Below are 26,142 nucleotides of genomic sequence, written 5' to 3'. Positions count from 1 at the left end.
GGTTAGCACTGAGGTGTGACTGAAGCTGAGTTGCCAGTGTGTTCTCCATGGCTTTAGATAAAAATGTGAGGTTGGAAATAAGCCTGATCTCCTCTCTGTTTTGAGAGAAGATCTTGGTCAAGGGATGGTTTCTTGAGCAAGGGGGTGATGACAGCGATGTTGAACAGTGACGGCACCTGCCCAGTATGGAGAGAATTGCTGAACAATTTGAGAGCAGCTGAGTATGTTTTGAACAGTGATGTTCCAATAGGTTTGTGGGGGCCACTGGTAGTCTTCATTTTATTAGATTTATTAGATTAGTTAGTATTCAGCTAACCACGGTTTGTGGTCATCAGCTATCCTTTAGCTCGAAAATCCATCGAAAATCTATCGCCAGTTTTGTACGGCGCAGCGCGGCTCGGAACGGAACATACCGGACCAATTTTTCTCTCCATGTCCCTGGATTTCAACTGCTCTCTGGACATTCATACCCGGATCTCACAGCTAGCTAGCTGCTATCCGTGTGACAGTCGGCTTTCGTCGATTCCGGAGCAAACATCGATTGTTCCGGTGCTAGCCAGCTCCGTCAATCACTCCTGAGTTCCATCATTCACTCCTGGGCTGCAGTCACCTATCTGGACCCGTTTCACTGCCTACGCGGAGCCCCACCGGGCCTTCACAACTGGACTGCCGACGTTATCTACCTGAATGAGATCCGGCTGGCTCCTCTGTCGCGACGTTACCTGAACGCCCATCTGCGGCCCGCTAACCGTTAGCTGTCTTACCGGCTGCTATCTGAATAGACAATCGGACAATTTATTTATTTTTATTATTATTATGTTTTCTTCTCGGGCCTCTATAACTATATCTATTGTTCTTATTTTTGTTGTTGTTGTGTGATTTGGATTAATCCCCTCTACCTCACGGAACCCCACTAATCTACTGACCGAACGCAAGAGGTGGCTAACAACAGACTCCATCCTATGCTAGCTTGCTACCGGTTGGCCTGGCTAGCTGTCTAAATCGCCGTGACCCTCAACCAACCTCTCCACTCACTGGACCCTTTTGATCACTCGACTAAGCATGCCTCTCCTTAATGTCAATATGTCTTGTCCATTGCTGTTCTGGTTAGTGTTTATTGGCTTATTTCACTGTAGAGCCTCTAGTCCTGCTCACTATACCTTATCCAACCTATTAGTTCCACCACCCACACATGCAATGACATCTCCTGGTTTCAATGATGTTTCTAGAGACAATATCTCTCTCTTCATCACTCAATACCTAGGTTTACCTCCACTGTATTCACATCCTACCTTACCTTTGTCTGTACATTATACCTTGATGCTATTTTATCGCCCCCAGAAACCTCCTTTTACTCTCTGTTCCAGACGTTCTAGACGACCAATTCTTATTGCTTTTAGCCGCACCCTTATTCTACTCCTCCTATGTTCCTCTGGCGATGTAGAGGTGAATCCAGGCCCTGCAGTGCCTAGCTCCACTCCTATTCCCCAGGCGCTCTCTTTTGACGACTTCTGTAACCGTAATAGCCTTGGTTTCATGCATGTTAACATTAGAAGCCTCCTCCCTAAGTTTGTTCTATTCACTGCTTTAGCACACTCTGCCAACCCGGATGTTCTAGCTGTGTCTGAATCCTGGCTTAGGAAGACCACCAAAAATTCAGACATTTTAATTCCAAACTACAACATTTTCAGACAAGATAGAACTGCCAAAGGGGGCGGTGTTGCAATCTACTGCAAAGATAGCCTGCAGAGTTCTGTCCTACTATCCAGGTCTGTACCCAAACAATTTGAACTTCTACTTTTAAAAATCCACCTCTCTAAAAACAAGTCTCTCACCGTTGCCGCCTGCTATAGACCACCCTCTGCCCCCAGCTGTGCTCTGGACACCATATGTGAACTGATTGCCCCCATCTATCTTCAGAGCTCGTGCTGCTAGGCGACCTAAACTGGAACATGCTTAACACCCCAGCCATCCTACAATCTAAACTTGATGCCCTCAATCTCACACAAATTATCAATGAACCTACCAGGTACCTCCCCAAAGCCTTAAACACGGGCACCCTCATAGATATCATCCTAACCAACTTCCCATCTAAATACACCTCTGCTGTCTTCAACCAAGATCTCAGCGATCACTGCCTCATTGCCTGCATCCGTAATGGGTCAGCGGTCAAACGACCTCCTCTCATCACTGTAAAACGCTCCCTGAAACACTTCAGCGAGCAGGCCTTTCTAATCGACCTGGCCGGGGTATCCTGGAAGGATATTGACCTCATCCCGTCAGTAGAGGATGCCTGGATATTTTTTAAAAATGCCTTCCTAACCATCTTAAATAAACATGCCCCATTCAAGAAATTTAGAACCAGGAACAGATATAGCCCTTGGTTCTCCCCAGACCTGACTGCCCTTAACCAACACAAAAACATCCTGTGGCGTTCTGCATTAGCATCGAACAGCCCCCGTGATATGCAGCTGTTCAGGGAAGCTAGAAACCATTATACACAGGCAGTTAGAAAAGCCAAGGCTAGCTTTTTCAAGCAGAAATTTGCTTCTTGCAACACTAACTCAAAAAAGTTCTGGGACACTGTAAAGTCCATGGAGAATAAGAACACCTCCTCCCAGCTGCCCACTGCACTGAAGATAGGAAACACTGTCACCACTGATAAATCCACCATAATTGAACATTTCAATAAGCATTTTTCTACTGCTGGCCATGCTTTCCACCTGGCTACTCCTACCCCTGTCAACAGCACTGCACCCCCAACAGCAACTCGCCCAAGCCTTCCCCATTTCTCCTTCTCCCAAATCCATTCAGCTGATGTTCTGAAAGAGCTGCAAAATCTGGACCCCTACAAATCAGCCGGGCTAGACAATCTGGACCCTTTCTTTCTAAAATTATCTGCCGAAATTGTTGCCACCCCTATTACTAGCCTGTTCAACCTCTCTTTCGTGTCGTCTGAGATTCCCATAGATTGGAAAGCAGCTGCGGTCATCCCCCTCTTCAAAGGGGGGGACACTCTTGACCCAAACTGCTACAGACCTATATCTATCCTACCATGCCTTTCTAAGGTCTTCGAAAGCCAAGTCAACAAACAGATTACCGATCATTTTGAATCTCACCATACCTTCTCTGCTATGCAATCTGGTTTCAGAGCTGGTCATGGGTGCACCTCAGCCACGCTCAAGGTCCTAAACGATATCTTAACCGCCATCGATAAGAAACATTACTGTGCAGCCGTATTCATTGATCTGGCCAAGGCTTTCGACTCTGTCAATCACCACATCCTCATCGGCAGACTCAACAGCCTTGGTTTCTCAAATGATTCCCTCGCCTGGTTCACCAACTACTTCTCTGATAGAGTTCAGTGTGTCAAATCGGAGGGTCTGTTGTCCGGACCTCTGGCAGTCTCTATGGGGGTGCCACAGGGTTCAATTCTTGGACCGACTCTCTTCTCTGTATACATCAATGAGGTCGCTCTTGCTGCTGGTGAGTCTCTGATCCACCTCTACGCAGACGACACCATTCTGTATACTTCCGGCCCTTCTGTATACGACAGTCTCTGATCCACCTCTACGCAGACGACACCATTCTGTATACTTCCGGCCCACTGTGTTAACAACCCTCCAGGCAAGCTTCAATGCCATACAACTCTCCTTCCGTGGCCTCCAATTGCTCTTAAATACAAGTAAAACTAAATGCATGCTCTTCAACCGATCGCTACCTGCACCTACCCGCCTGTCCAACATCACTACTCTGGACGGCTCTGACTTAGAATACGTGGACAACTACAAATACTTAGGTGTCTGGTTAGACTGTAAACTCTCCTTCCAGACCCATATCAAACATCTCCAATCCAAAGTTAAATCTAGAATTGGCTTCCTATTTCGCAACAAAGCATCCTTCACTCATGCTGCCAAACATACCCTTGTAAAACTGACCATCCTACCAATCCTCGACTTTGGCGATGTCATTTACAAAATAGCCTCCAATACCCTACTCAACAAATTGGATGCAGTCTATCACAGTGCAATCCGTTTTGTCACCAAAGCCCCATATACTACCCACCATTGCGACCTGTACGCTCTCGTTGGCTGGCCCTCGCTTCATACTCGTCGCCAAACCCACTGGCTCCATGTCATCTACAAGACACTGCTAGGTAAAGTCCCCCCTGATCTCAGCTCGCTGGTCACCATAGCATCTCCCACCTGTAGCACACGCTCCAGCAGGTATATCTCTCTAGTCACCCCCAAAACCAATTCTTTCTTTGGCCGCCTCTCTTTCCAGTTCTCTGCTGCCAATGACTGGAACGAACTACAAAAATCTCTGAAACTGGAAACACTTATCTCCCTCACTATCTTTAAGCACCAACTGTCAGAGCAGCTCACAGATTACTGCACCTGTACATAGCCCACCTATAATTTAGCCCTATCAACTACCTCTTTCCCAACTGTATTTAATGTATTTATTTATTTTGCTCCTTTGCACCCCATTATTTTTATTTCTACTTTGCACATTCTTCCATTGCAAAACTACCATTCCAGTGTTTTACTTGCTATATTGTATTTACCTTGCCACCAAGGCCTTTTTTGCCTTTACCTCCCTTCTCACCTCATTTGCTCACATTGTATATAGACTTGTTTATACTTTATTATTGACTGTATGTTTGTTTTACTCCATGTGTAACTCTGTGTTGTTGTATCTGTCGAACTGCTTTGCTTTATCTTGGCCAGGTCGCAATTGTAAATGAGAACTTGTTCTCAACTTGCCTACCTGGTTAAATAAAGGTAAAATAAAAAAATAAATAAAAAGATGATTTATACCACAGCAGCAGGTGATACCAGAGCTAAATCACTTAGAGTGGGGTCAGATTTGGGTGGTGGGTTAGGAGCCAGAGTGGGGTTGAGGTTGGAGAATACAATGTTCTTTCGAATGGTGTTGATTTTAGCCTTGAAGAACTCAGCAAATCAGTTGCATTGTTCAGTACTTTCTGAAAAAGTGAAAAAGAGAACTGTTCATTTTTTTTTAGATTGGGAAACCACCCAGCAACACAACCTGATCAAGTGACAGTTCTCTAGTCTAGTTAATTATGCGGTGCAATGATACTGACGGGATCATTTTACCATATAGAGAACTTAATAAAAGATTGTTTCTCTGTTTGGGTTTCAGTTTTTATTCCGATCTCTCTACCTGTGCTGTTGTGTGCAGATAAACCAGCAAAAAATTCGAATAGACTTCTGAAACTGATTTCCAGAAATCTGCAATTACATGGAATACCGGCCTAAATGTATGTTTTGTTTGGATTGACATGACACAATTTGTGCATGCTTTGTCTCTACATATTCAGGAAGAGGAGGCAGAAGAGGAGGAATACCTAGGAGAGGAGGATGAGGGAAATGGTAGCAGGGAGAGCAGAGAGAAGGGCCACACAAACGGAGAGTGTGATGGGGACGAGTTAGAGGACCTGCCCAGCTACCGGGGCAGGATGGCCGGGGGCCGATGGAGGGGACCCATCTCCCGTAAGGCCAGCCAGACCAGCGTGTACCTGCAGGAGTGGGACATCCCCTACGAGCAGCTGGAGCTGGGGGAGCTCATTGGCAAGGTGAATGACTACAGCTTTACATAGTGTTAAATATACAGTACCAGTCAAAAGTCTGGACACACCTACTCATTCACGGGTTTTTCTTTTCTTTTCCTATGTTCTACATTGTAGAATAATAGTGACAACATCAAAACTATGAAATAACACATGGAATCATGTAGTAACCAAAAAAGTGTTGAAGGTCAGTCAATTTGGAAAATTTCAAGAACTTTCAACGATTCTTCAAGTGCAGTTTCAAAAACCATCAAGCGCTATGATGAAACGGGCTGAGGACCACCACAGAGGATAACTTCATTAGAGTTACCAGCCTCAGAAATTTCAGCCCAAATAAATGTTTCACAGACTGTTCAGAGGAGACTGTGTGAATCAGTCCTTCATGGTCGAATTGTGCAAAGAAACCACTACTAAAGGACACCAATAATAAGAAGAGACTTGCTTGGGTCAAGAAACACGAGCATTGGACATTGGACCGGTGGAAATCTGTCCTTTGGTCTGGAGTCCAAATTTAATATTTTTGGATCCAACCGCCGTGTCTTTGTGAGACGCAGTGTAGGTGAATGGATGATCTCCGCATGTGTAGTTCCCACTGTGAAGCATGGAGGAGGTGTAATGGTCTGGTGGTGCTTTGCTGGTGACACTTTCTGTGATTTATTTAGAATTAAAGGCACACTTAACCAGCATGGCTACCAGCAATATGCCATCCCATCTGGTTTGGGCTTAGTGGGACTATCATTTGTTCTTCAACAGGACAATGACTCAACACACCTCCAGGCTGTGTAAGGGCTATTTGACCAAGAAGGAGAGTGATGGAATGCCGCATTCGATGACCTGGCCTCCACTATCACCCGACCTTAACTGAATTGAGATGGTTTGGGATGAGTTGGACCGCAGAGTGAAGGAAAAGGAGCCAACAAGTGCTCAGCATATGTGGGAATTCCTTCAAGACAGTCGGAAAAGCATTCCAGGTTTAGCTGGTTGAGAGAATGGCAAAAGTTTGCAAAGCTGTCATCAAGGCAAAGGGTCGCTACTTTGAAGAATCTAAAATCTAAAATATATTTGGTTTGTTAACTTTTTTTGGTTACTACATGATTTGTTATTATTTAGTTTTGATGTTGTCACTTTTTATTATACAATGTAGAAAATATTAAAAATAAAGAAAAACCCTGGAATGAGTAGGTGTGTCAACTTTTGACTGGTACTGTACACTCAGTGGTCAGTTTATTAGGTACACCACCTTGTTGACGGTTCGCTTTTACATAGAGTGAGTCACGTGGCCATGGCTTGCTATATATTGCAGGCAGGCAGGCATCGAGTGTATCTACACAGAGGGTAGTAGCAGTGGTGGAAAAAGTACCCAATAGTCATACTTGAGTAAAAGTAAAGATACCTTAAAAGAAAATTACTCAAGTAAAAGTGAGTCACCCAGTAAAAAGTCTAGTAAAAAGTAAGTCTAAAAGTATTTTGTTTAAAATGTGTCAAAAGTAAATGTAATAGCTAAAATAGACCAAAATAAGTACCAAAAGTACAAGTGTAAATAATTTAAAATTCCTTATATTAAGCAAACCAGACAGCACGATTTTCTTGTTTTTTAAAACTTTACGGACAGCCAAGGTCACACGTCAACACTCAGACATCATTTACAAATGAAGCATTTGTGTTTAGTGAGTCTGCCAGATCAGAGGCAGTAGGGATGACCAGGGACGTTCTCTTGATAAGTCTGTGAATTAGACAATTTCCTGTCCTGCATTCAAAATGTAACTAGTATTTTTGGGAGTCAGGGAAAATGTATGGAGTAAAAAGTACATTTTCATTAGGAATGTAGTGAAGTAAATGTTGTCAAAAATATAAGTAGTAAAGTACAGATATCCCAAAAAACGACATAAGTAGTACTTTAAAGTATTTTTACTTAAGTACTTTACACCACTGGGTAGTAGGGCTCATATTCAAGTGAATTGGTATCTGCATGTCTCCTTTGAAACCATTGGCCTTTTTTTATTTTTTATTAGTTTCTTGAAAAGGAAGATAAAAGAAAATGGGCTTCAGGGTAGCTAATAACACAAGTGCCCATACTGTACCTCCCTATTCCAGGGCCGTTGGGGGAAGGTGCATAAGGGGCGCTGGCATGGAGAGGTGGCCATCCGGCTGCTAGAGATAGATGGTAATAACCAGGACCACCTGAAGCTGTTTAAGAAGGAGGTGATGAACTACAGGCAGACGCGCCACGAGAACGTGGTCCTCTTCATGGGGGCCTGCATGGCCCCGCCACACCTCGCCATCATCACCAGGTTAGGGGGAGGGAAGTGGGAAAGGGAGGTGGGGATGGTAAGGGAGTTGAGCAGGGAAAAGCTGGAGCCCTTGAATCAATCTATGAGAAGTATTAAATGTGTCTTGGTTTAACAAATGAGGAAACCAGAAAAGGATTTGTTTTGAGAAACGAGATGATCCAGTTATCACTCCCTTTCCCCCCTGACATTTCCTCTTCTTTTCTCTCAGTTTCTGCAAAGGTCGGACACTATTCTCAGTTGTAAGAGATGCCAAGAACACACTAGACCTCAACAAGACAAGGCAGATTGCTCAGGAAATTGTTAAGGTGTGGTTTACTCAACTTCTCTTTAATTGTAAGTACATTGTAAGCAGCCTACTCTTCCTTTCACTGAAAGTAACTAAACTCTGACCTCTTCCTCAGGGTATGGGCTACCTTCATGCTAAAGGAATCGTTCACAAGGACCTGAAGTCCAAGAATGTGTTCTATGACACAAACAAAGTGGTAATCACAGACTTTGGTCTTTTTGGAATGTCCGGAGTGGTACAAGAGTACCACAAGAGGTAAGCAAAAAAACACTGTAAAAAGTTGAACACTCTGAGAAGCATACTTCTATACCTTTTGAGTCCAGTTGAAAGATCAATGTGCACGTTTCTCCATCTGTGGGTATCTGTTTGTGTGTCTGGGTCTGTGTGTCTGTCCAGGCGAGAGAACGAACTAAGGCTCCCTCATGGCTGGATCTACTACCTGGCCCCTGAGATCGTCTGCAGGATGGGTACTGGGAACCATGAGGACCGCCTGCCTTTCTCCAACGCTGCAGACGTCTACGCCTTTGGGTGCACACCATTTCCAGCCGTCTTATATCCTGCCATAATAATAATACTGCATTTACTTAAATATAGGACATCTGAATGCTTTTAGAAAATTTAGCTCAAAACAAACAACACTGGATTTTTGGGGGATATATACATAAATCAGTTGAAATGTGGCTCCCCATGAAATGAATGTGTGTATGCCCTTTGTATACAGGGTTAAGACTGAGGGGCTAACCATACAGTATATTTCACCCCCAGCACCATTTGGTACGAGCTGCAGGCCCGTGGCTGGCCACTCACCAACCAGCCAGCAGAGGCCACCATCTGGCAGGTGGGCAGCGGAGAGGGCATCAAGAAGGTCCTGGCAAAGGTCAGCCTGGGCAAGGAGGTCACGGTAAGGTCAAAGAGCAGTTTGTGACAGTGTGAAGCTTAGTGTACTGTATTGACGTGATAATAAACCAAAAAATATTATTCTCAGTGTGCGAGTGATATCATTAAAACAGACTGACATCGTACTACCAGAGCCAAAACCTTTGAATGGGTTATCAAATAAAATAAAATAAAATGTTATTGGTCACATACACATGGTTAGCAGATGTTAATGAGAGTGTGGTGAAATGCTTGTGCATCTAGTTCTGACAGTGCAGTAATATCTAACAAGTAATCTAACAATTCCCCAACAACTACCTAATACACACATATCTAAAGGGGTGAATGAGAATATGTACATATAAGTATATGGATGAGCGATGTTCGAGTGGCATAGGCAAGGTACAGTAGATGGTTTAAAATACAGTATATACATGTAATGTAAGATATGTAAACATTATTAAAGTGGCATTATTTGAAGTGGCATTGCGTAAGTGTCTAGTGATCCATTTATTAAAGTGCAGTGATTGGGTCTCAATGTAGGCAGCAGCCTCTCTGAGTTAGTGATTGCTGTTTAGCAATCTGATGGCCTTGTGCTGTTTTTCAATCTCTCATTCCCAGCTATACATCTACGTTGTGTGTATAGTTATAATGATGGATGTAGGATGAGAAAAATACCCCCCCCCCCCCCCCCCTGTACTGTAGGAGATACTGTCTGCCTGTTGGTCCTTCAAGCCAAAAGAGCGTCCCTCCTTCACCCAGCTGACTGACATGCTGGAGAAGCTGCCGAAGCTCAACCGCAGGCTCTCCCACCCAGGACACTTCTGGAAGTCAGCCGAGTATGTATCCTAAAGACCAGAATCCCATTTGAGATATACTGTATATACACTCTGTATATATTTAAAATACTTCTCTTATGTCTATGGGGATGCCACTCCTGATGGCGTTGGGTTCCCTCATGGCTCACAATGTACCTGTTGATCCCTCTCCCTCCATTGATGTCACATTGGATGGAGCTGGGAGAACATGGGGTGTTTGTATGAGTGTGTGAATAAGAATGTGTTTATGGTGGAGAGGTGTAGCCCTCCGATACACCTGGGCCTACTGTATGTTTTTTTTTATAAGCCCTCTGATTTAAATAACTAAAAAGGATGACTGTGATACAAATCACCAGCTTTATATAGTTGTCTTCAATAGGGAATTTTTGCTAAAAGATAGAAATTTGATCATTTTTAAGTAAACGTTGAACAGGACAAAAGGTGAAATAACCTGTTGAAACGGTTTGGTTTGTGACTGTTCATTTCAGAGCTGATTGTTTTGATTCCCTAAATCTGTCCATGTTTTAAAGAGTATATTTTATAATAGCACCACCCCCTACCCCTCTCCCTGTCTCTATGCTGTCCATCTCTGTGGGCAGTGATTGGAGGCTTGAGTGTCCCACCTCTCCTGTGTCCCCCTTTCTGTGACTATTTGTCATACCTCTCTCTCTTGACATCTCTGTTTGGGTCTCCCTCCCTCCCTCTCTGGGCGCTGCTGCTTTCTCCTGGATGACCACTGACTGACTCGACCTGTTCCTGCTCCACTTCACCCTCCCTGTCTCCCTTGGACCCCTCCTCCTTCTCCACCTCCTCTTTACTGCCAACCCCCTCAAACCCCCTTCCCAAATCATTTTTTTCCTCCTCCGTGAACATCTTCTCCTATTGAATCTTCTCTCCTCCACTCCTCTCCTTGATCTATCCCATCCTACTTTCTTCTTCTCTCCTTGCTCTCTGTGTGAAGGCCCTGGGTTCATCATCATTGCCTGCGGGACCATTGCAGTAAGGGCCTGCAGTCTCGCTGCCCCTACATATACAAATAACACATCTCTCAGTGGCAACTTGTGCTTATCAATTCTAAGGAATAGCCTGCTTGGTATTAGATTCAGAGGAATTCAGAGGAATGGATGACCCTGCATAATGACATCAACTGGTATCGCAGACAATAGAGTAACCAATATATAGAGTCATGTATCTTTGTCAACTTGCTAAATGTACCATAATGCACTGCCTGGGTTGTTTGTTGTTCTTTGCCTAACTGCAGTTCATGTATTGACATTTTGGTACTAGTAGTGGCTAATGCAGACGGTCTAGTCTAACCGTTTGCTTTCTTTAAAGTTTCCTCTCTCTCTCTCACGTTCGCTCTGTACTCTCTCTCGCGCTACCTCTCTTCTCTCTCTCACCCTACAACTTAGGTTCTAGCCTTCAGTATGCAAGAGGAAGTAATACTATGAGGTTTAATGTCAAATGTTGATTTGCCTCTTGTGCACTCTTTGTGTGCCTGTGTCAGCATGCCCTGTATGTGTGTATATAGGGACATGTGTGCATGCTTGTTTGGTTGGTAGCTGAATGTAATGTCCTGGACATCCAGAGGTTAACCCTGTGAAAGACTGTAGTGATTGAACGTTAGCAGTGATAACAAAACAAAGATAAATGTATCCAATCTATATAAATAAATAAATAAATAAATATATATATATATATATATATATATAGAATTGTTTTATTTAATGTACAGAACATTTATTTTATTATGTGTACAAAGTCTTTATATTACATTGCACGTTACATTATAGGTACTTCACATCTAATTATGTAGAGCTTTAAAAACCTATTTTTCCCTCACAACACTGTGTAAACAAATTGTACATTACTTAAAGATGGGTTGGTGTTTTTTATGTCATAAGAATGTATATTTTTGTACAGATTGTGGCTACACTCTGAAAGAGTTTCTGGTTTCCTCAGTGAAAGATGATAAAACTAAACTCAAGTAATTTGGTTCTGTGTCTTGTTTTGGAATGCTTACAACAGTTTGAATGTATGGTCAGTTCGATTAAAAAGGGTATCACTTTACATTAAGGATTTAAGCAGCTAAATTACAAGCACACAATTCCCACTAGACACCATTTTATACAGTTGATTTATTTCCAAGTGTTTGGTTTGATTTAAAGGGGCAATCCGGGATTCAAAACTTTGACCTGAAATATGGGTGCCACTGACTCACCAGTTCCCAGAAGAGAGGATGATTTAGAGAACAGACGTTGTTCATGTTCATGATGACCAACACTATGGTGGTCTTCTGGTGGTCTCAATACACTTCTGCTACTGATATGCAGGATTACATCAAGTGTGTCATGGAGTATACAGTATGTGCAAAATGTCAGTACAAACGTAGTACATGGTTATTTCTCTTCTAGAACATTTTGAAACAAATACAATGAATGAATGTGTGTATTTGTGGCATTATTACTAAAACACAAATTAGAAATATCCTCACCGAATCCAGGAGAGACAAATGGAAGTGTCTAAAGGACAGTGGTAGCCTACAATTAGTTGTCTTGGGTTGAAGTGACAATCGGCCAATTCGGTTATGGAATTAGAAATTAAAAAGGTGCCATTGTTATTACATTATACATGTGATGTTAGCATGCGTCTGTGTGTGTGCATGGAGACACACTGACCTCTATACACAGCAAACTCTGTCCAATTCTGAATCAACTTCCTGACAACATCACCTGACTGAGTTATTGCAGGGTAATGATTGAAAAAGCATAACAATCTATCGCCCTCATCGTCTCTTGACTAGGCCTACCGATTAGGGCAAGACCGATATTTCGCAACAGCAGAATATTTCGACAAAGGTATTAGTTTAGGGGAAAAAAACAATGTAGGGGAATTGTAAACTGGGCCTCATTGTTACTTACTTCCTCCTCCCACCCCTTCAATGCACGAAAAAACGAAACTACACATTTCTGAAACTACACATATAGTTGGTTCTCGTACTGAGAAGAGAGTGTTGAGCAACTGAGAAGACGTTTCGATTTACAGTGAGATTTGGAGAAATGGCATTTTATAACCAGGAACCTTTTTATAATCCGGTACGTTTATTACAACCATTTGTTATGTGATTTATTGTGTTGTGTATTTAAAATGTAGATGTTCTTAATGTTTAACTTCGGGAGAGTTATGCGTGTGCTTACTGTCAAATCTGGTAATCAAAATGCGCTTCCATCCGCTTCTCAGTAATATACTGTACATTATTTTCCCAGTTAGTCTGCTTTTTTTCAGTTTACAGATTTAATTCTAAAATCAAAATATGCATAGCTAGACATTCATAGTATCAATTCATGCTATGCTATTGTGCAAATTTAACATGTATGCTGTTAGGCTACAGTGAATGTCTCGCGTATTCCGTTATGTGGACCTATTGTAGGCCTATTAAAAATGATCACACAAGCAGTAATAGTGGATGTAGTAAAGAGGAGAGTCAATGGCCTCTAGCCTACATAATAGTTTTCATTTAATTTATCCATTCTTATTCAATTGAGCTTGTCATTAATGATTCTGTTTATTGTCCCAGAGTCTCCCTTTCACCGGCTCTATCCAAGGTGGGCTTCAGGAAGGGAAGACCATCACTATCACTGGGAGAATTCACCATGGGGCAGACAGGTGGGTCACCACTCACCGATATAAGCTTTGATAATACATTTCCTTTATAAGTGGTCTTCGAGAGTGTCCGTGGGTGCGTTCCAGTCCAGATAATGCCTCGTAGCTCAGATTCAAACTTGTTCCGAGAACTGTTTAACATATCCGGAAGCACATGATCTCTCTCGGTCTCACTTTCTCTTTCTCAGGTTCCATGTGAATTTGCAGTGTGGTTCTAGGGCAGGGGCAGACATTGCCCTTCACTTCAATCCACGCTATGACAGTCACCCTGGATATGTGGTGACCAACACCTTGCAGCAATCCAAATGGGGGACAGAGGAGCGGAAGCAGCATTCCCCCTTCCAACGTGGCTCCAGCTTCAGCCTCGAGATAACTGTCCAGAGGGACTTCTTCCAGGTCACCCAAATCCTCCGCTACAATAGCAAATGGAAGATACAGATGTAGGATCTTAATTTGAGCCAGTTTGTTACAGCAGGAAAATAATCCTGTGTTTGTTAATGTTAATTATTATATGGATTATAATGAATGGGGTTTATACATTTTTTGTTTTAAAGGGGAAATTACAAATGTTAGACGCCTCTTTAAACCTTGAACACACAAAAGGTTAGCATTCCCTGTTGGTAAGAAAAGTCTCATCAACAAAAAGTGATCGAATTAAGAACCTACATCTGTACATTCTGACTACACAACAACCTTTTCAGTCTGTCATTGTAAAATATATAATTTCCTGTTTTATATAAATGACTGTAAAATATTATGCTTACAGAGCTCCCACATGATTTCAATGAAGTCAGTGACTCAATCTTTTTTATTTTGTATTTAACCTTTATTTAACTAGGCAAGTCAATTATAACAAATTCTTATTTAGAATGACGGCCTACCCCGGCCAAACCCTAACCCGGACGATGCGCCGCCCTATGGGACTCCCAATCACGGCCGGTTGTGATACACCCTGGAACCGAACAGGGGTCTGTAGTGACGTCTCTAGCACTGAGATGCAGTGCCTTTGACGGCTGCGCCACTCGGGAACCCATGGTGTTTCACTCTTGTTTTCTTGAAATTATATGTTATGTATTCTATTTGTATTCTATTTTACAGTGTGACTCAATTTATTCTAGTCTGTTTAGGAGATAAAATGGATTTCAATTCATGGGTTGGAAAATAACTTGAATAGTTGTGAGTGAAACCTGTTCTCTCACTCACTGTCCTCAGGTCCATAATGACTCTGCTCATGGTCGTTCTCTGTTCTCTGTCTTCAGTTGAAAGTGAATGGGAACCATTTCATGACCTTCAAGCACCGAATCCCGTTTTACTCAGTGGACACCATCTCAGCCGATGGGAAAGTGGAGTTGACCTCCATCGTCTTCCAGAACCCTGCGGTGAGTAGTACCTAACATATTAATTAGATTGACAGAGATTTTGAAGACAGTTCAACTGATTTAAAGTGATTTCATGTCCTTCAGCCCACCATTCCTGCACAGCCAGGATTTCCGGCACAACCTGGATTCCCTTCTTATCCGGGATTTCCGGCCCAACCAGGATTCCCTTCTTATCCGGGATTTCCGGCACAACCAGGATTCCCTTCTTGTCCGGGATTTCCGGGACAACCAGGATTCCCTTATCCAGGATTTCCCGCACAACCAGTGAGTTAATCTGGATCTGAATCAATAATGATCATTTATTGGCCATTTATTGGCCAACCATGAGTTATTGGACTTTCACTGTCTTTCAGAGTCTCTAGATTTTAGTTATCTTTCAGTCAACTGGGTTAGACATCTCACTATGGGACATCCTTATTTTGTGGGTCATTGGTGGAAGCATTATTTAAATCACGCCTAACAGCCTAATCAGAGTCACTCCTAACAGGCCAATCAGAGCTTTGTGGGTGTACGACACGAGTGTCTTTATAACACCTTGCACTGCTCTGGTTTCCTCATTCTTCGTGTCTTCATGAGTCTATTTGGTTACTATCTGGTTACTAGCCTTAAAGCAGCTTCATTCAGAAAACTAGCTCTCAACTTAACTGTTCCTTTTGGTGTGGGTTACCACCCCAACACAAAGCGTTAAATGGCTTATTTTCAGGAATTCTGCTAACTTCATCTTCACTTAATAACAGAGTGAAGTTACCTCAGTTAGCCTGTTAGCAGTGTTTTTTGTTGTTGTCTAGCTACAGTAGACCTGTTGCCTGGCCTACACACAATTTGCGTTGTTAGCTATTTAGCTCCACTGCTTTAACATCTCACTAATAGCAGGTTCCCACAAATTTTAGCTAGTCCCATCGCAATTGTAGCTAGTTACCTTCACACAGGAGATATCTAAGGTTCGCCTTTGAGTGCATAGCCTACGAATATTCTACCTTACCATTCGATTTGTCCCTTGCCCCACCGATGGACACTCTGGCTCAGGCAGTGGAGCACACAGCCTAGCTGTTGTTGCACATGCTCGCTCTAGGCTTCAGGATGAATCGTGCCAAAAGCTTGCTCTTACCGATCCAGCAGAAAATATTTTGATGGCTTTTCGCCACTGCCTCTGTGTTTTACCCGGCAACATCAGTCACATACTGGATGTGCCTGATTGTGGCAGTTCTGCTTGGTCTCCTCCTCATGAGAGGAGTTGTGTTTTTGGCATCATTAAAAGTGAAGACTTATTTTATCAAATCAATTCTCTGTAATTATTATTACGTGATTAAACCAATCATGCAAATGTAATTAACTAGGAAGTCGGGGAAGCAAGATAAATCTTCAGATTACAAAGTTATAATTTTCCTAATATAACTCTACAGATATTTTAATATCTGATGAATTAGTCTTCTAATTAATGAATTATTCTTTACCTCACATTAGTCTCATTCCAAACGTCGTAAATTGTTGGTTATCTGCACGAACACAGCCTTTACTATGAATTATCTATACACCAATTGTCTTAATCATTTATTTACTAACTAACTAAATAATCACAGAAATGCATACACAGACAACAGTAGATATGGTTACTAACAAAGGATAGGGAAGATTCCCTAGTGGGCTAAGCCGATATGACGGCTTGGTGGACAAAGGGAAATGGGTGTGGACTGAGAACAGGCGGGAAAGACAAATGGAAACGCAACACAGTTGATAATTATATGAATTGAAATGCTAATCCTTTGCACATAAACGCTCACTCATTCGGGAATAATTGCAATCAATATATATTTACGCCTAGTGTGTCGTGATTTCTGTTGGAATCGTCCGTCTGCGGAGAATCATTTCATCATCGTCTCTCTGCTTTGCTGAAGATCTTTCGTGGTTAGAATGGATACTTCAGAGTACCATTCAGAAAGGTTTTCATAGAATAGATGTTTCGGTGGTTGTCTGTCTTCGCATCCCGGGTTGACATAATTTCTAGCTGCAGACTAGTAATTAGCATCTAAGATTTGCTCTTATTCTGTAGGGATCGATAGTCTCAGAGTTTAACAATTTCCAGCCATGTAGCCAATGCTCCACGTGGTATGGTTAGGAATTCAATAACTATTCACATTCACAGCTCATTCTGTGGGTTTGCTTAGTCTCAACTCAAACCTTTCCACCCTCAGTGTCCTGAGGATTTCCTCAGGAGGGTTTTTTATTTGTAACAATAGAAAAGGAGGTTCTATGACGCCAGATCACGTCTGTGCTCACGGGGTGGGCCAATGACTTAGTTAAACTTGAAAGGGAATATAGTTCGCTCACATTTAAGGTTTACCATCACATTACATCATTCCACAAACAGTTTCATCTTTATTTGTTAATTTTATACAAGAATTAGATTCAAACCCCATAATTGAGATATGTACACATTCAGAGATTTAGTTATGGTGTTTCCTGTCCTCTTTGAGGTCACCAAATGAAACACACTCGTCATACCCGTCCCTTAAGTGTCAGAGAGAGAGAGAGAGAGAGAGAAGTCCGGTTGTTGATTGGTGATTGGTGATTGGTGGTCCCCCTCTAGTGGATTACCTTGGTAGGTTTCCTGGAAGCTGCAAAGTACCACAAGGATGGGCAGGGGATGACCATCCCGTTCCGGACCCGTCGTCTGGTCACCCAGACTGGAAGATCTCTGGGCAGTAACTTAGGCAGATGTTAACAATGCACACACACTCACAAAATATGTATAATTACATTCATTCCCCAATGAACGGCATTGTGGAACTCATACCCTGACTACACCGCTCGCAAAATACATTTAGAAATCTATGTTATTCAGTTGCACTCAACGAGCGTCTGTGTTGCCAAGGGCTAAAATAGAAGTCCTTTCTATTTCTGACGCAGATCGCGCTGCAGGTCCTGCCTTTCCCATCTCCTCATTGGTTTAAACAAGCAGGTACCCACGTGCCATCTCCTCATTGGTTATACCCACGTGAGTGATTGAAAGACAAACTGTGTTGCCGGTCGTCGTGGTAATACTATGAACGTTTAGATGCCAATCACCATATAAGTTAAAAAGCCTGGAAGGAGGAGAGATGACTAGAAACAATTCGGTTGACCGTATCATGTGTGGATTAATTGTTTTGTGATCGCGTTTGGTGTAGGGGGGCAAAATAAATGAATGCACGATGGCACACGCGCGCAGCTGGTTTGGGTTCCGTGTAAGTGATGGTTGTATGAGGACTTTGTTTATGGCTCTATCGCTTCCTAAGTGTCAAAGGAACTGAACCGAAAAGGAATGAAAGCATAAACAAAATATATACAAAATATAGTTCTCACACCAAAATCATCTGTATTCTATATACGTCCAATGTCCTGGCAAAATGACTCTATCATGGCATTGTCTCTAATGTCATGTCACTAGTTTTGGCAGTCTACAGGGATGACCTATAGACTTCTGGGAAGAACTTGTGAGTACTGTAGCAGTAGAGTCAAAGGCCTCAAAGTAAATGTTTAACTTTACTAAGGCTGGTATTTTGCTCGGACCCTTAAGTGATCCTAGCATAAATCCTAATTGGATGTTCCGTTGTACATGTGCGTTTATGCTTACACAAGCGCGCATGTCAAGGGAAGAAAACCAAGTATCATGGCAGATTACAACTTGTTCAGAATGAGTCTGATGTAATCAGGTAATTTTCAGGTCAATGCCTGAAGATCAGTCAGAATTGGTGTCGACTGAGTCTGTAGTGGTTTAACTACAAGTCACTGCATCTTCCACTATTATAGTGGCGATAAGTATGTGGCAATAGGTATGAAGAAGTCTATTTCATAGCTCCTCCGTGGATAACATAGCTAACCTCACAACAGAAGTACTCTTTAAGTATTGGACCAGTCGTACGTGGTGTGATCATGGTTCATGACTTTTAATAACTTTCCTCCTGAATGGAGGGTTCTATTTATTAATGGCATGTGTGTTAACCATTGGAAGAGTGCTCTGGAGATTCCCTTACCCGTGTTGTACTCTGAGTGACTCCTAACTGTAACAGTATAACGTTAGTCCATCCCCTCGCCCATACCCGGGCTCGAACCAGGAACCCTCTGCACACATCAACAACTGACACCCACGAAGCATCGTTACCCATCACTCCACAAAAGCCGTGGCCCTTGCAGAGCAAGGGGAACCACTACTTCAAGGTCTCAGAGCAAGTGACGTCACCGATTGAAACGCTATTAGCGCGCACCACCGCTAACTAGCTAGCCATTTCACATCCGTTACATAACTACTATGTCGCTGTTGTCAAGGGTAATTTGATTTGTTAGGTCACTAACCTTCTTACTGATTGTAGCTGGACTAAATGTTGCTGGCATTGCTACTGGTACTCAAGGGGACCAGTTATCCTACCGATTTAATTCTGAAATATTATCCTACCGGAACACATGATTAGAGCATTTTACTAGTTGTATTGTAGTTGAACCTACACATGGCAAGGCATGACTATTTATTTTTTTGCCATTTGTTTGAGGTGGAAGTCCACTGAACTTCTACGACCAGTGTGGTACACCTCAGTAATATCTTAATGTGTTCTAAGATAATCCCCGTCTATGGGCCTGTCTGCTCCTCACTGTTCTCATAGGGGAGTTTACAACTAGATTTGTTTGATACTCTGGCGGCCTCGTACGGTGTTGCCCGTAGTCTCGACCCCCCCCCCCACTGGCCTCGATGAGGCTTATCATGGGTCTGGGCTGCTATTCCCCCCCCCCCCCCCTTTGTGTCTCGGGATCCCCCCACCAGCGGGTGGTGTTGGTATCCAAGGCCCAAATGAAAAGGTTGGACCATATGTAAAAGTTGTCAGCGGCTGTGTTGTTATGAGAATGGCTGTCACCTTTCAACAAAATCTCCTGGTGTTTGTGCTTCAAAACGTTCAGTGGCTGTTGAGGCCTGTCAGTCACCACCTAGTCCGCGTGTGGCAACCTCTTCAATACCTGCATACTGAGATGAGGATATCGGTCTGTGATATCGCAAAGTGTTTCACCAGTGGGAGTCATCGGGTCAGTTGCTGGACTGACGCCATTAGTGTCATTGTAAGGGGTAACAGTCCCCCACAAAGCGGAAGGTGTATTATCGGAAGCAGAGTACACTCTGTGCATAAATGTTTTTCTTGCTGATGCGGCCGCAGTGCTTGCGGAAGTGTCCGAAGGGCAAGAGAAGTTAATCTCAACTACCGTATTGCACGACTGCAAGGAGGAGGGAAGTTACTCATTCACAGAGACAGATGGCTCGAAATCATGAAAATAATAGTCAATAAGGTTCGCTGATGGCATGTGTTGAGATATAGATATCGTAATATGTCTTTGGATCGGATTCTGCACCAAGAGGTTTCTAAACGTATTTTTCCCAAGGGGTGCTTTTGACAGATACCCCTCGTGAATGACTGCGTTGCAGCTAGCGTTAGGGTAAGACAGTGTGTCAGTGGAGAAGGCCCTGGGACCTGTGACCATACATGGTTGGTTTTCCAATTCATCAGTGGGAGCAACCGATCCATCAAGTCTGCTCCAAGTAGCAGGGGTTCAGATTCGAGGCTGGTAACATACACCGGGTGAACGAGTGATACATCCTGGAAGTGTAGTTTCAGCATGACTCTCAATGTGAGAGGCGAGGTAGTCTGAGTGATACCTCAAAGTGTAGTGTCGCATCATTCCACTTTTAACCAACATTTAGTTGGTTTCAAAGCCCTTTTTAGATCATCAAACAGAGAGATGAGCGATATTGCCACACCCGAATCAATTAGTGCATGACAAGTTAAGCAGTCCTCCAGGACTGTTTCCAGGTATGGGCATTTAGATTAGTGTTTAGTGGACATATTCCCCACAAAGTGGAGTGGTCATTCGCAACGACGTGATGTGCCATTTCTGTTCAAGGTGAAAGCAGATCGACTTCACCGATTTTTTTGTGAGCTTGGCTTTAACAAACCATTTTAACTTTTCTTCACAACCTTTGTATCAGAGTCTATAGACAAGCCCTGTGGGCTTGATTCTTGATCAAGCGAGCCCTGGATAGGGTTTCAAGTGAGAGTGGGAGAAATTTGAATTTGAAAATGCTTGCTATGGGTGTTAATTCCTGCGGACCTGTTGTCCGGTAATTCCCATTCTAGTCCTTTTCTCAAATTTTTCTCGTTTTTTTTTTACACGTAGTGAAACTTCTAGAGAACATTGGTCTACGTTTTAATGTCCTCCCTTGTGCTCTGACACTTTTTGTGGGTTGGGTGCAGGAAAGTAGTGAACAGGTCGATTGTAGCGGTAGTCATGTTGATGGCGACGTACTTTACAGTTATTTCGACCGCAGAGGTTATTGGAATCATGGTTTCGTGGTAGAAACTGTTGTTGTGCGTCATCTCTTAACACTCCAATACCTGATAATGCTCCCTCTGACTGGAGTGAAGCTCCTGGACAAACTTCAAAACTGAGTGGTCCGGGCTCTTAGCATTGTGAATCTTTGATGTCTCAAAAGCTGTGCTTGCAAGCTCTCTGTGTTGTAAAATAGGAAAGCCAACGTGGCTGTAGGGCCCAAGTAGGTAATGAAGGTGGAGTACATGTTCGACAGAAACATTCCCAGCTCCTCACAAGTGGACATTTTGTATCAAATTCCCATTTTGGAAATTTAGGAGGTCGCCATGTGAGTGAGTGAGTGAGTGAGTGAGTCCACGATCTATACCCAGAATGGGCCCCGTCATGACAGAGGCTTCCAGCATTGGGCGACCTCACTCCGCTTGGAACCGTCTCTCCACCGTGTAAGGAGGCGGTGCTAGGTCGATGTGGAAAGTGGCGTGGAGAGAGATGACTCAAGTAGTGAAGTAAACTATAAAAATGGACGTTACACACAGCGTATCACATTTAACAAACCATATTGTTTTAGAAGGTAAAGTAAAAACTCAAACCAGTCCGTCCATCAATACAGGTATATTGTTAAAATACGGTATACTGCCCAGGGTGAAATATTCCACCCACATCCCGAGCTGATGGATCACTGGGCCTGGCCCGTGAGAAGTCCAATTTAGACTCGATGGGCTTGCCTCCAAACATGGTTGCCACAATTCAGAGCACCAGAGCCCCTTCTACAAGAGGTCTTTACGACATGAAGTGGTGGGTATTCGAGAGGTGGTGTGAGAGATGTGAGTTGGTCCTCTTTCAGTGTTACTTTCCTGCTGTTCTCTCCTTCCTACAGGAATTTCTCGACAAGGGCAAAGCCTTTTCCACCGTTAAGGTCTACTTGGCCTGCCATGTAGGACTAGGTGAGATGCCGATCGGGGCTCACCCCCTGGTTCGTAATTTTATGAAGGGAGCGTGTGGTCTCCATCCGGTCTCCAAGCCACTTGCACCATCATGGGACTTGGCGCTGGTTCTGGATGCACTTACAGGCAATCACTTTTAACCCCCGTAGAAGTGGATCTTAAGACTCTGTCTTATAAGACGGCCCTGTTGCTCGCCTTGGCCAAGCACGTTAGCGACCTTCATGCGCTCAGTTTGCCCCCAACTTCTCCAAGGTTAGGATACGTTCCTATGGTCATTCCCATGACCTATCGTAGTTAAGCCACTGACCTCTTTCCCTTCCAGCCTTTCTCTTCTCCAGAGCAGCGGCATCTTAACAAGTTGTGTCTGGTGCGCACACGGCGCATCTACATGGACAGGACTAGGCCATTCCAGAGTTGTGACCAACTGTTTGTTTGCTTTGCCACCCCGCTCAGGGCAGGGCTTGGTCCAAACAACGCCTCTTCCATTGGGTAATGGAGGCTATCGCCAAGGCATACAGTTATCCGGGATTGCAGTCTCCACTGCGTGTCCGGGGACATTCCGCTAGAGGAATTGCCAGTCATGGGCACTGTTCAGAGGCATCTCCGGCTAGTTGGGCTAGTCATTTCTGCACCCTCCCTGGCACACACAGTCATTGGTGCTGGAGCTGAGTAGTATGGATCAGATACATTACCATGAACCAAACAGGCTTCTCAGGAAACGGGCTTTTGGCAATCGGGGTGTTTTGCAAGTGTCCCATAGTGAGATGTTGAACCGAATCGACTGAAAGAGAAATTTGGGTTACGGTATGCAATCCCGGTTTTCTGAAGGAGATGAGGGAGACATCTCACCAGATTGTTCATCTTGCACAACTTGTTCATAGATTGAGGAAACCAGAGCAGTGCAGGATGTTATATAGACACGAGGAGCGTACACACACAAAGCTCATATTGGCCTGTTAGGCGTGATTGAATAAGGCTTCAACCAATGACCCACAAACGAGGGCGTGTCCCATAGTGATACGTCTCCCTCATCTCCTTCACTGAACCGGGGTTACATACCGTAACCCAAAGTTTTATGCTTAGTAGTCCTGATGCTTCATAGTTCCTGTGATGGGGAATTTTAAGATCACTAAAGATCACATTTGTATAGTGTGATCTACTTCCTCTTTCTGTACACTGACTATCGTTGTGTGAGTGTAACGACCTGTCATTGTCTTTAGTCAGATTGTGACTACACTACTATACAGTAACCTGTTTACAGGGAAATGTAGTACTGTAATCAACGTGCTGTCAAGATCCCCCTCTCCTGTTGTTTGTCACAGGCCACTCCTCCATATGTCCAGCGACCATTCTTTGTAAATTATCTTCTACTTTCTTGTACTGTAGTGTTGCTGAGCAAATTTAGTTAGCTCTATCGCATCAACGTCTATTGGTCATAATGAGTGATTCATTCAAATCTTCCTTTTTCATCCAGGCTGTTCCATACAAGAACATGATCAATGGAGGACTCTACCCTGGACGCACCATCAACATCCAGGGAGTGGTTAACCCCAATGCCAATAGGTCTGATCCTGCCTTATTGTCTTTACAGTAAAGGAGAACAACAGTGAGAAATACACTTTCCCTGGAGTTACAATATAAATCCTATATATATCTCAATGAAAAAAAGCTTAAAATAACACTTTCAGTTCACCTCATTTCCATGGTATTGCAAGTGTGCCAATGAGCCCTTGGCTTAGGAACTTAACTTGCCTAGTTAAATAAAGGTTAACATTTCTTTTTTTAATATAAATAGAAAGAGGTAGGCCTACAAAACATGCTAGAGGGTGCAACAATAGCAGTTCTCCTGTCATGGTTTTCCCCCAACACTCGTTTTCCCCTTGCCTATAGGTTCCACATTAACCTACTGTTCAACTCTGAGATTGCGCTGCACTTTAACCCACGATTTGACGAGACCCTAGTGGTACGCAACAGCAAGCTGAGAGACCAGTGGGGAAAGGAGGAGCGCTCTGGTGGAATGCCCTTCCACAGGGGACAGGCCTTCACGGTAACTAGCCACCAGGAACCATCCACTTTTAACTAAGGCTGCCGTTACACAACGCACCTTGTATACAATCTCAGTTTCAAGGATGAATAATTATTTCTTGTTTCAGCACCAAGCATACCACTTATCTTTCTGTTTAGTTAAGCCCTTTCCTGATAATGATTTCCTTTCTGGTATAGTCACTCAGAATGTGGCATGATGTTCATTAGAGAGATGATCGACATTAAAGATGCTGGGTTGTTTCTCTCTTTATATCAGACTGAGTACTAATAAGGCTAGTTTGGTCTTTTCAGCTGTCTATTACCTGTGAGGCTCAGTGCTACAAGATAGTGGTCAACGGGAATCAGACGAGCACCTACAAACACCGCCACACCCTCCTCCAGCAGGTCAACATCCTGGAGGTGGATGGAGACCTCAGTTTGACCTCTGTGATGGTTTAGTGCTGTGGGTCACAACTGTCTTTGGTGACCTAGCCACTTGTTTCATTTTGTGTCATCTCTGACCCAAACCATTTGTATTTTTTGATCTCTTCTTGCTATGATAAAAATGACATGAACTTTGTTTTTTTACTGCTTTCACTGCCTGTTAGATGATCTCACTTGCAAATGTATTATCAGTCAGTGCTGTGTCATCGACTTCAAGGATGAGAAATGTATTCCTGTTTGTTATAAATCACAGTAGAAAGCCATTAGAAATCACATTGATTGCTTTAGCCATCATTTTTATACTCTTCTTAAATCATTATTATTTTGTGATATAATGCCAGACCTGACGTTACCTATCATGAGAAGTACCCTGAGGACATTACCTGATAATTCCATATGTAGCCTTGTTCATCACCAGTATTCTCTATGCTCGTTTCTATAAAAGTCTGAAGATATATATATATATTTATGTGTGCTTTTAAATTTTTTTTTTTTTATATTTCAAATGTGAAACATTGGAGTGAGACTGGCTTTGCCTCTAAATCAGGGCTCTCCAACCCTGTTCCTGGAGAGCTACTGTCCTGTAGGTTTTCACTCCAACCCTAATCTAACACACCTGATTCTAATAGCTGGTTGACAAACTGAACCAGGTTAGTTACTGGGGTTGGAGTGAAATCCTACAGGAGGGTTGTTCACACTGTAGGCCTTAATGCTGAAATCAGTTCTATTTTTAAAATCCGTATTGGAATACTGACGGTCCAAACAGCAAGTTACAAGTGACCAAATAAGATTTGTGTGTGTTCAGACAGTAGTGATTTGCTGACATGTGACCGTTCCTGGTGTAAAAACAATTTCCTATCCCGGAGCTTGAGTAAATTACATTACTAAGCTGCTCCCGAATATACTACGCCAGGACATGGACATCGATTCTATCGTAGTCCATGTGGGTTTTAATGACATTATGAAGGGCAGCTCTGAACATTTGAAACTAGATTTCAAAGAGCTGATTGACTCTCTGCTAGACACTAACAAAAGACCCATCATATTTGGCCCTGTGCCCTCTCTGAATCGTGGCATTGAACGCTTTAGCAGGATTCTTTCTCTTCACAACTGGCTACGTTATTATTGCAGCTCAATGGGAGTAACTTTTGTTGACAATTTCAGTACCTTTTGGAAACTAAACACGTTTTATAAGGAGGATAGGACCCAAATCATTTGGGTTCCAGGATCCTTTCACAGCATTATAAGGCTGCATTGAGACAATCAGAGTTGGGGAGTAACAGATTACAAAAAACAGTAACTAAATATTGTAATCAGATTAGATACTTAAACTAGATTACTTTGAGGATGTTAGTGAAAAAATGTATCTTTGACATTTCTGTTTTCTCAATGACATTCAAATCAGCATTGAAAAAAGGCACAAGTTTGTTCCACCTAAGTGAGTCTGACCACAAGTCAGAGACCACTATGGTGAC

General features: G+C 43.0%; 2 protein-coding genes across 4 annotated transcripts in view; both read left to right on the top strand.

Moving 5' to 3' along the window:
• LOC139385538 (kinase suppressor of Ras 1-like) overlaps positions 1 to 12,154 on the top strand; it is a 97,206-nt gene extending 85,052 nt beyond the window's left edge. The window contains exons 13-20 of one of the 3 annotated variants that reach the window (XM_071130680.1): positions 5,345 to 5,599; positions 7,688 to 7,884; positions 8,093 to 8,189; positions 8,286 to 8,425; positions 8,567 to 8,698; positions 8,936 to 9,071; positions 9,752 to 9,885; positions 10,826 to 12,154. In XM_071130680.1, the coding sequence (XP_070986781.1) occupies positions 5,345 to 5,599; positions 7,688 to 7,884; positions 8,093 to 8,189; positions 8,286 to 8,425; positions 8,567 to 8,698; positions 8,936 to 9,071; positions 9,752 to 9,885; positions 10,826 to 10,904 (1,170 nt within the window). In that variant the 3' untranslated portion in view covers positions 10,905 to 12,154. The remainder of the gene's footprint in view (positions 1 to 5,344; positions 5,600 to 7,687; positions 7,885 to 8,092; positions 8,190 to 8,285; positions 8,426 to 8,566; positions 8,699 to 8,935; positions 9,072 to 9,751; positions 9,886 to 10,825) is intronic. The other 2 variants (XM_071130681.1, XM_071130683.1) reach the window with 2 other exon arrangements.
• A 497-nt stretch (positions 12,155 to 12,651) lies between these two features.
• Positions 12,652 to 25,130, top strand: LOC139385541 (galectin-9-like). The gene is made up of 8 exons (XM_071130686.1): positions 12,652 to 12,959; positions 13,442 to 13,530; positions 13,716 to 13,923; positions 14,787 to 14,906; positions 14,991 to 15,170; positions 23,673 to 23,761; positions 24,089 to 24,245; positions 24,536 to 25,130. Exons 1-8 carry the CDS (start codon positions 12,924 to 12,926, stop codon positions 24,680 to 24,682), a joined length of 1,026 nt encoding a protein of 341 aa, XP_070986787.1. The 5' UTR covers positions 12,652 to 12,923; the 3' UTR covers positions 24,683 to 25,130.
• Positions 25,131 to 26,142: the final 1,012 nt, after the last annotated feature.

Source organism: Oncorhynchus clarkii, chromosome 27 (genome assembly GCF_045791955.1).
Source record: "Oncorhynchus clarkii lewisi isolate Uvic-CL-2024 chromosome 27, UVic_Ocla_1.0, whole genome shotgun sequence".
In the NCBI taxonomy this organism is placed as follows: domain Eukaryota; kingdom Metazoa; phylum Chordata; class Actinopteri; order Salmoniformes; family Salmonidae; genus Oncorhynchus; species Oncorhynchus clarkii.
This window is presented reverse-complemented; position numbering and strand designations above follow the sequence as displayed.